Source organism: Zeus faber (assembly GCF_960531495.2).
Source record: "Zeus faber genome assembly, chromosome: 13".
Taxonomy (NCBI): Eukaryota; Metazoa; Chordata; class Actinopteri; order Zeiformes; family Zeidae; genus Zeus; species Zeus faber.
The window spans coordinates 9,706,848-9,717,066 of NC_137198.1; the positions used below are offsets into that span (position 1 = coordinate 9,706,848).

General features: G+C 45.8%; 1 protein-coding gene across 1 annotated transcript; it reads right to left on the bottom strand.

Moving 5' to 3' along the window:
• Nucleotides 1-7,985: 7,985 nt before the first annotated feature.
• fut9a (fucosyltransferase 9a) lies at nt 7,986-9,071 on the bottom strand (the record flags this gene model as incomplete). Its single annotated transcript, XM_080011749.1, has 1 exon — nt 7,986-9,071. The coding sequence occupies exon 1, from the start codon at nt 9,066-9,068 to the stop codon at nt 7,986-7,988; it is 1,083 nt and encodes a 360-aa protein (XP_079867875.1). The 5' UTR covers nt 9,069-9,071.
• Nucleotides 9,072-10,219: the final 1,148 nt, after the last annotated feature.

Genomic DNA, 10,219 nt, shown 5'->3' on the forward strand with positions numbered 1-10,219 from the left:
ACAGTCTAACTTCCTCTATTTCTACTCCCTGCCTCCGCACGCATAGCTGGGATACAATTCCCTTACATGTAAATCAGCCACCTCTTCCGGATGGGCCACTCATGCACGTCACGTCTTTCGGAGAGAGAGTCTATTTATATACGTGCTCTGTATTGAGATGCTACATTATCCCGTTGGGGGTAATGTTGCTCTCTGCCACTGTTGACATAGCTTTCATGAGAACATGCCATAACATTGTTGTTCAGGGCTTTGTTGAAAAACGGCTTCACCCTAGATCAGGAATTACGGCGCAGAGGGATTGTGGAAATCACCTGGGGAAAGTAAATCTTTCTTGCCTTTAGGCCCCCTTTGCAATCCCTGAGTGAAAGGTCCATTGGATTACACAGAATTATCCACTGCTGGTGGATTACAAAGTGATTGCATCGGTCACTGTTGGGTGTCCGAGTCAGCAGTTTTGTACCGCTGAGCCGGCCTGTAATTCAACATATATTTGACTGTGGTTCAAGTATGATCGTTGCCATTCAACAGTTTCTTCAGCTTTTCAGCTACTTCCCATGTGACGCCAAGACAATGTGAAAGTGACCTAATTTCTACAGCAAACAGACACACCAATCTCACACTCAGTCGTGTGTGTGTGTGTGTGTGTGTGTGTGTGTGTGTGTGTGCGTAATGGCTTCACTCGCCGCTGCACAACACATACCCTCTATAATTTCCATAGTCCCTGATAGAAAGCAGAGTCAATGGCTGCCTTTTGTCTCTCAGTTTATTAACTTCTAGATGGCTCCCAGACTGTGCCAGCTCTGCAGAGCTAAAAGCTTGCTGATCTTGCATATTCCTTTGCCTGCTTAATCCTCTGAAGTCAACCGGTAGGCAGCTGCCAACAGATTTCGTACGCTGCCTGTCTAGCCTCAATAAATAGGCCTTTATCTGCCCTGAACTCGGGTGTCCTCTTATCATTAATTAATTCAGTCTATACAGTATCGTGTCAGTCAGCCACTTTCTTTCTTTTTTTTTTTTTTCTCTTAAGCCGTTTCAGAGAAGAGATGCATTTACATTGATGGCTCTTCTGAAGTGGGGACTGGATATAAAATGAGGGCGGATCAGCACTCTACATGCGATGTCCTCGGAAGCACAAAAGCCTCGCCACACCGGAGTGGACAGCTGGTTGGCATGGTGATGACAGCATAAGTGGGACCCATTAAGGTTGAGAGGAGGGGTTGCTCTAGTGGTTAATGAGAGCAGTCACACAAGCCGTTCCCTCCGAACGGGGCTCTGAGCTCTGCCCCGACATGGAGAGCCTGCTCCCGGCGAGGCATTCAGTAGAACTGGATAGCCACACAGGGGACTGCCAGGGGAGGGCGAGTGGTAATCACTGACTCTGTGATCCAGCAAAACCTTACACCCCTTCAGGGAGACAGCGGGAGGGCCCAGAAAGACCCCCGCCCCGCTCCGCCAAACACCACCGTCCCTACCCCGGCTTCATCGACAGAGTTGGAGTAGGAGTGGGTGACAAGACCTGTCAGATGGCCAGACATACGATCGCCGCCGCGGAGGGTGGAAGGTTTGTCTGGTTCTCGGTATGAACAAGCTATTACAATGTTCGCTCAAACTTATTACCCTGTCCCCCTCAAATCGTTTTCTCATATTCCGATCGTTCTGGCTATTCCACACCTTTGAAGGTCAGCCTGGACATTTTCCATCGATCGAATGTTCCAATTTTTAATCTTCATAAAGGATTCCCTGTCGTTACCGCACAGCTGGACACGTTAGGTGAAAGAGGAAAGTGCAAACATCCTCGTTGGAAGGAAGAAGCATCTTGGTTGATGCTCAGACGGGTTCATAGCCCGAAGAGAAGCTCAAGGGCCTTTGCGTCAAACTTTAACTCCAGGTTTGACTTTCGACTCCGATGACAGCAGAGATACTGTACTTTCCTGGGAATAATAACTCGGCTGGTGTTTTGTGCCAAATCACTTCGGCTTACACAAACTGTTCTGCACAAACACACTGGCTTAAGTTTTACTATGAAAAGATTCCAGAATCTGGGATGCATCCCAAAAGCAATGGCCTCCACAGCGCTGCAGCAGTGATGGGTATGACAGTTATCCTATCTTGATGAGTGTGCTCTGGTGAATTGCCTGCCATTTTTCAGAGGGTGGAATTGAAATAGCACGGATATATATATATATATATATATAATTTTTTTAAATCCATTTTTAGAGTGTTGCGGCACTGCTCTGACATTTAATTTTGCTTAAGAATTCAAACTCAACAGCATATAATGGATAATATGGTAATGTATTTTTATGTGTTTATTGTAGGTTTACAGTGTATTTCCAGTAGCCAGGCAAGTATTAAATGCTGTTGCTGTATCAACGTAGTTTTTAGATGCAGCTTTCTTGAGATGTATAATTGAAGGTGCTGCCCAAACCACAGAGACATAGTTGTACTGTCACCTGAACTTAAGCAGTAATCCTCAAATGACATGGAGGGATTATTTTGCTAGCGCTCCAGACAGTAGACACTCACCACACACTCCAGCTCTTTGGGTGGGAGCCGTGGCAGTAGACTGCACCATGTTCCACCGTGCACGTTAAGGGAGATGAGTGCAAATGCCAGAGTGCTAGTGAGGATATGGGGTAACCAACAACATCCACGGGCTCAAGGCGTTACCATCATAACAGTCTCTCGGCTCTCATCAATCCCTTACCGGGACTTTGGGACCACTATTTTTACCTCTTGTTTGCATGGCAGGGCACAGTGTAATTCAGTGGGCACCAGCTGGGAAAATTATAGCTGCTTTCGATGCAGGAACACAAGAATATGGAACTTTCACTGCAATGCATCAAGAACAAAATACGGTTTCCAGCCTGAAGCCTTTGTTGAACCTCTAAATGAACCCTTTTTTAGGGACTACTGAATATACACCGATCAGCCACAACATTAAAACCACCACTAATTACTGCTAATGTTCTGTAGCTCCCCCTCATGCTGCCAAAACAGCTGTGACCCATGGAGGCATGGACTCCACAAGACCTCTGAAGGTGTCCTGTGGTATCTGGCACCAAGACGTTAGCAGCAGATCCTTTAAGTCCTGGAAGTTACGAGGTGGGGCCCCCATGGATCAGGCTTGTTGTTCCAGCACATCCCACAAATGCTCCATCGAATTGGATCCTTACCCCGCCCATCCACATGACGGAGAATCCTTACCCCGCCCATCAGACCAGGCCCCTTTCTTTCTTTGCTTCATGGTCCAGTGCTGACGCTCACATGCCCATTGTTGGGGCTTTGGGTGGTGGACAGGGGTCAGCATGGACACTCTGACCGGTCTTCGGCTACACAGCCCCATACGCAGCAAGCTGTGATGCACTGTGTGTTCTAACACCTTTCTATTATAGCAGCATTAACTTTTTTACATAACACAGCTCTGTGGAATACTTGACTCTGATTGGTCAATAGTGGCAATCAGCGGTCCGTTACTTCTGAATAATGACCAGTTTGTTAATAATGAGCGTTGTCACGGCAACCACTTCCTCGCCTGCTATCCCTCGCATCACACAGTGTTAGCCACATCGTTGTGGACTATTTCCCTAAGTGGAAGCTATTAAACTAGGCATACCAGTTATAAACATAATTTGGTTGCAGCGTATTTTATTTAAAAGTAGCCAGGTAATCAGTGGGCTAATGAGCAGCCAGTCGGTCATTTTCGCGAAATAACCTCCTGTCAGGGGTTATTTTGGTCTGCTAACAACCCTGTTTACACACCACCGTAGGCGCTCCTGGAATACTTCTTGGATAAGTTTTTAGTTTTTTATTTTATTGTTGTTACTTGAGATGTTGATCATGTCTGTAACGTATGGATGTGTGCTGCCACAAGGTTAATGATCTTGTCCAATTTCCCTTTGAGGATTAATTAAGTCCCGATCTGTTTTGTATCGCGGTCTATCCGGACCACTTCAGCATCCTTAGTTTATACTTGTAGGAAAAACATTAAGGGGAACATTCAACAGTACTGTTATTTTGTTGACATGAATCATTCAGAGGACGTGGAGGGAGCTCTACCAAGTGACCCCCCTCAAATATAACAACATGCAGCCTGGAACGTCACGGACGAGCCGTGAACGCCTCGATTTTACAGCCTCATTTAAACTTAATCTTTATTTTCTTTGACACTATCAGACATGTACAGTTAAAACACAACATTTTGGCAAAATACAATGATTTGGCAAAAAAAAAGTTACGTGTACTCATTGAGTCACCAGTTATTTCAGTGAACTGACAGAAATATGCATCGTTTGAGACAATGTCATGTTAAACAACACGCGAAGACTAATCCACTCGGGTACAGTGTTTTAACGACATCAGCAGTGTTCTCCTTAATCGCTCCCTTGTAGTGAAACAACACTCACAGACGAAAAACATAGGAGTGACATCTTGTTTGTTTTTCCTTTTTTTTTTTTTTGCGAGGGGAAAAAAAAAAAAAAGAAAATTACAGAGAAAGGGAAGAGAATTTAGACAGCACAAAAATAAACGTGTCTTTATGTTGTCTAAATGTGCTAAATCACCAATCACTTTGACAAGAAACCATTGTTATTTGTACGTGAAATAGGGACTGTACAATGAAAACCGCATCATCTCACAGTTATACAGTACTATGGGATGGCTGAGGGCTGGAACGACAATTTATGAACTCACAATAGCTCCATCTAAGACAGCCAGAAAGATGAGTCACACATTTCCACATGAAAAAAAAGTGCTATATTTTTGCTGCATTTTGAGCAGGACTTCTGCAACCAGGCCATGGTAGGAAAATAATGACCTGATGCAGAAACCCACTCAATGAATTTGCCTAAAATTCCCCCTCGATACATATAAAGGTCGTTGTCTTGAGCCCTCCTTCACTTCTCAGAGTGTCTTTTGCCTTAAATCACAGCCTTTTTTGAAGCACCAGCCTTACTCATCGATGACACAGTGACATCAAATTCACTGCCGGCAATACTTGCATGTTTAAAAAGAGATTTACAGTTACAAATATATACAACACCTTGTCATTCGACCACGGGAACACTGTGGCAGCTTCCCATTCCCCGCCGAGTGCACAGGAACCGTCGGTGATAATGGACTAGTCTGACGGTTCAATTCACTTCCGAGTTTTTATAAACAAAGTGATTTATAAAGGTATAAACCTTATTCATAATGCATGAGGCAAAAATAATTGAATTTATCGTCGTTTCATTCATTAATGGTCCCCTGGACAGTGAGAAAATATTAAAATGAAAATATTCGGTAACATATTCGACTACGCTTACCAAAAAGCCATTGTGGCTCATCTTGCATAAAATGTTGACGTGGTTCACACAGTGGGTGCATCATGTCAATAGCTGCTGAGTGCTGCTGCATTGCTGTGGGTTGGATGTGTTTGCAGTGTTGTTCAAAGATCACGTGGCACCCACATAGCACATGATTTATGGGCTGGCTGACGAGATGAACAACTTGTAAACCGGAATGTAAACAAAAATGAAGAGATGCGTCTTAACACACACGCGACCTCGACATCCACCAAACAGCGTGGCGGTTTGACTTTGGAAGGGCAGAAAAAAGACCGAGACAGGAGATGACGTTTCGAAAGAGCGTGGATTTTTTGGGGGGTTTTGTCCTGCGCTAATCTTACAGTGGTAGCAATAAATTCTATAGTTTACATTCAGCCTCAATAGTTGACGCTCATTTTAACCGTGTGATGATATTTGCTTCAAAGTGAAAGTTTGAAGATCGCGTTGTGAATTGGCGCAAAGTAAACAAGCAGAGTTCTCTATAATTAAATGATGATTATCCATCAGGTTCAACGTGTCCTGTTAGTTGTCATGTCATCACAGAATCTATAACATTTTTCTGAATTATTATCAGCGTGCAGCATATTGCGTTGTGGAGGAATTTTCTCTTGCAGTACAAAATTTTCGTGGTATTATCATCCGGGCGGCATCCCACCACATTCCACCACATAACATGTGATAATGCCCAACACACGGCAAAGCAAATCAAGTGATCCTATGTTGCACACAAATAGAAGTGTGATTGACGTGACGACATACACTACTCACAAAAAGTCAGGGATATTCGGCTTTCGGGTGAAATTTCAGGATGAACCTAAAATGCACTATAACCTTTACAGGTGAACGTAATTTGACCTTCTCTAAACTTTTGAATGCAGATGTCCAACTGTTCAATGTTTCAGTACTTTTTGCACAACTTGCTGTTCTCTAACAAGGAGCTGAACGGCAAAATTCACAACAGGTGTTTGATCCATGAATCGACCAATACATTTCCTGGTTCAATTAGAATTGGTATTTAAACAGTCCTCTTCATCATGCTGTTCACATTTTGACATCATGAGACCAAGACGACACCTAACAACTGATCAACAGTACCTCGCCATTGCGAGGCTTCAAACAGGATGTTCTCAGAGGGAAGTGGCCACTGAGCTTAGAGTGTCACAGAGTGTCATCAGCAGGTTCCAACAGAGATACAGAGACTGGAAGAGCCACAGAAAGGCATAGAAGTGGACGTCCTTTGGCCACATCCCACACTGATGAGCGCTTCATTGTGAACAGTGCCCTGCGGAACCGGATGATGAATGCCACTCAACTCCAGGCACATTTAAGGGAAGTGAGAGGCACCCAAGTGTCACGTCAGACCATTCGAAACCAATCAGCGTGGTCTGCGTGCTAGACGACCTGCAAGGGTACCTGACCACACCACCAGGAACAGGCATCATCGTCTTGCACAGGCCAGGGAGCATTTACGCTGCACGAGGGACCAAACCTCAATGACCTTCCGCCCTACAAGAAGAGTGGGGGGCCAGGCCTCAGCAGACAATAAGTCGACTTGTGAACAGCATGAGACGTCGTTGTCAAGCTGTAATTGATGCTCAAGGGCACATGACAAGTTAATGAGACATTGACATTTTTTGTTGTGGTATAGTCACCGCTGTTGTTGGCTTTTGTTTCAATCAATTGTTTGAGATGAGGAAATCACCATTGCATGCTTCTACTTAAATGCCCTACTTTCATGATATAATATCACTGTAGTGTGAAACACTGTAGTGTTTTTACATTTTCCATAAATTTCAGCCGAAAGCCAAATATCCCTAACTTTTTGTAAGTAGTGTATATGAACTACAAAAACTCCCTGTAATTTGACGCCTGCCTGTTCCACTGTACATGTGTAGAGATAGGTAACAGTTGGTTTTGCAGTGCAAATGCAATCTTACAAAAAATATGGAAAAGACAACAGCTCGAGGGTTCAGAAAATACACTATATGTACATTTTACAGTAGATGACACAACAGACCTACTTCCACATTTCAGCTCAGTAAACAATGCGTAGGTGGCATCATTATCACACATGAAGTTGTTTTTTTTTTAATCATATAATGCCTCACTTTAATAAATATTACATATATTACATATTTTAGTCGATGTGTTCTTAATTTATTATGCAACTCTCTCTTTGACAAACACTACCTCAATGTCCACTGTGCCACACCATGAAAATAACATAACTGTGATTTTTTTTTTTTTTTTGTTGTTTGTTTTTTTGTTTATGGAACCAGTTTCCACAAGAACATATATCCCAGCAAGTGCCCCACAATATTAACAATAAAAAAAAGCATGCAATAAAATAGCAGCAAATATGACAATGTTCAGAAATGAAGTGCAAAAGAAAACGATCAAACAGGATATAAAAAAAAAAAAATCATGCATTCGGGATCTCTAAAAAAAGACCATGAATGAATCACAACATGCAGAAGGCAAAGCAAGGCGAAGGAAAACAAGCTTACAAAAAAATAAAAATAAAACGTCTCATTTTGGCCGCTGAATCCGATAGAAAAAAAAAAACATTCAGGATTACCGCACAAAACAGTGACAAACCCTCGCGTGGAACGACGGATAGAAACCTTAAAGCACTGCCTCGTGTAGCCCGTCAAAGCGCTATCCCCCCCAGTACCATTTGTCGAGGTTGTTCAGCGCCTTGTACTCCTTGTGCCGCCGCAGGTGATCGCACGCCAGGCACGTGTGCTCTGCCCAGAAATAGGCCTTCTTGACTTTAAAGTGCCGCCGCCACTCAAAGTACCGCAGGTAAAGCTCCTCGTTTTTGTCCAGGAGCAGCAGGTAGTCGGCCAGCTCCTTGGGCGACGGGAAGTCGTCCACGTGGATGAAGGCGTCCCCGGGGACAAAGTTCTCATAGTTCTGCCGGGCCGGGCCCAGCACGACCGGCACCGTCCCCACCGACAGCGGGTTGTAGAGTTTCTCGGTGATGTAGTCCTTGTGGATGGAGTTCTCGAACGCCAGGTAGAACTTGCAGCTGGCGATGGTGGGGAAGTAGTCCTGGTCGGCGATGTACTCCCCGAAGGCCTGTCCGTACGCGTGGACCTCGATGTGTTTGTAGAGCTCGTTGTAGTACTTCACCCGCACGTGGTCCGGGTTCCAGTTGCTCACGATCCAGCAGATCAGCTTGTTCTTGCTCGGCGGGACAAAGTCCTCCTCGCCCTCGGCCGCCACGATGGACCCGTAAGGCACTTCGATGTCGGCGTCCTGCCGGTAGTTGAGCGTCAGGTTGAACATGTTCTCGATGCCGGGCAGCTGGGACGAGTGGGACGGCGACTCCAGGTTCATCCATATCCACTTCTGGAAGGATGGTCTCTGCGCGGGGGGCAGGTTGGACAGGTCGGTGCAGATGTCCCTGTGATGGATGACCACGCCATCGGACCTGTTGTAGAGGTTGCGGTCGGCTGTGATGAGGCAGCCCTCGATGTTGAACAGGGAGCTGCAGACGCTCAGGTCGTAGGTCTGTCCGAAGGGCCAGAGCCACACCAGCACGGTGGTCTGGTTCTTGTCGCTCTTGGTGGAGAAGAGGCTCTTGACCCGGTCGGTGGACGCCGTCGACTCTACCGGACCCGACAACCAGCTCGTGGAGGGTTTAAAGTACATCAAGAACAGAGTCACAAAGCATCCCAGTAGAAAAGTGCCGAGCAAGAGGGGTCGTAGGATTCTATGGAAAGATGCAGATGGCATACTCTGTCCTGCAAACGACACAATCACGGAGGAGATCAGTCGAAACAGCCGAGGAGCTGATATAGAAGGTTAGACAATAAGTACCGACCGCGGTGAATATTTACTGCTGTGTATTAACGTAGTTTGTAATTTATTGACAGCTATTCACAAATCATTACCAGCGACGGCTGGCTGCCTCCACCACATTCCCACTACAAACCTTGTGGATTTGACTATGTGATGAAATCCAAGCGAGAACAGAGAGTGTCGAATCCTGCGGGAGAGCCTGAAAGACGATGCTCTCGTGTCGGACCCCAATCCTTTCCCATCTAACGGAGGCAACCCGGTCCCGAGGTCGTGGGTCTCATCAGCGACGTCTCCTTGAGAGGGGAAAGAGGAACAGCGCGTTAGGTCACGGGCCGCAACGCAGGGACCACTGACGAGACGAGACGCAGACAACACTGAGGCAATGAAGGAAGCCACGATTCTTTAAAGAAAAAAGACAAAAGAAAAAAAACGCCATTCAGCCTCAGTACAGGGGTCGAGTACAGCAGAATATATTTAGCAATGAATCTTTTCAACACATCACACTTCAACCAGATGTACAGAAAATTCATTCAGTCACGAATCTGCCGGGGAAGGGTTCCATTCTGTCATGTAGGCCAGGGGTTTCTCAACACGGGGCCCGAGGACCTCCGGGCAGGGGGCTCCTTCAAGAGGTTCCAGCAAAACGATCACCGGTTTAAATTCGCCGTTATTTCGTCCTCGATGACATCAGCACCGTTGGGGAATGTACAACAATTATGAATGTTTTGATCCCGGTCTCGCCGTCATCTACCTTGTCCCCCCCCCCCACCCCCCACCCCCGTTCTGCTCTTATTCCCCTCTCTCCGTCTCTCCTCTCTCCGGGGGGCCCGTGATGAGGGTCGGGTCGTCGAGTTCTCGTGGCTTTATTTCTGTAGTTTGTTTTTTTCCTTTTGTTTCGTCCATTTGGGGAGAGGTCCCGGGTCCGACGGCGCCGCTGGCCCCCCCGGCCTCTCCATCCTTTTTTTGTTTCTTTTACGCCGGACCCCCCTCCCGCTCTTATCGTCTCCTCGTTTGTGAGTATAACGTCTTTTGTTGTTGTTAAATACATTAATCTTCTTGTTTCTTCAAACTCTGCGCGGCGTCTT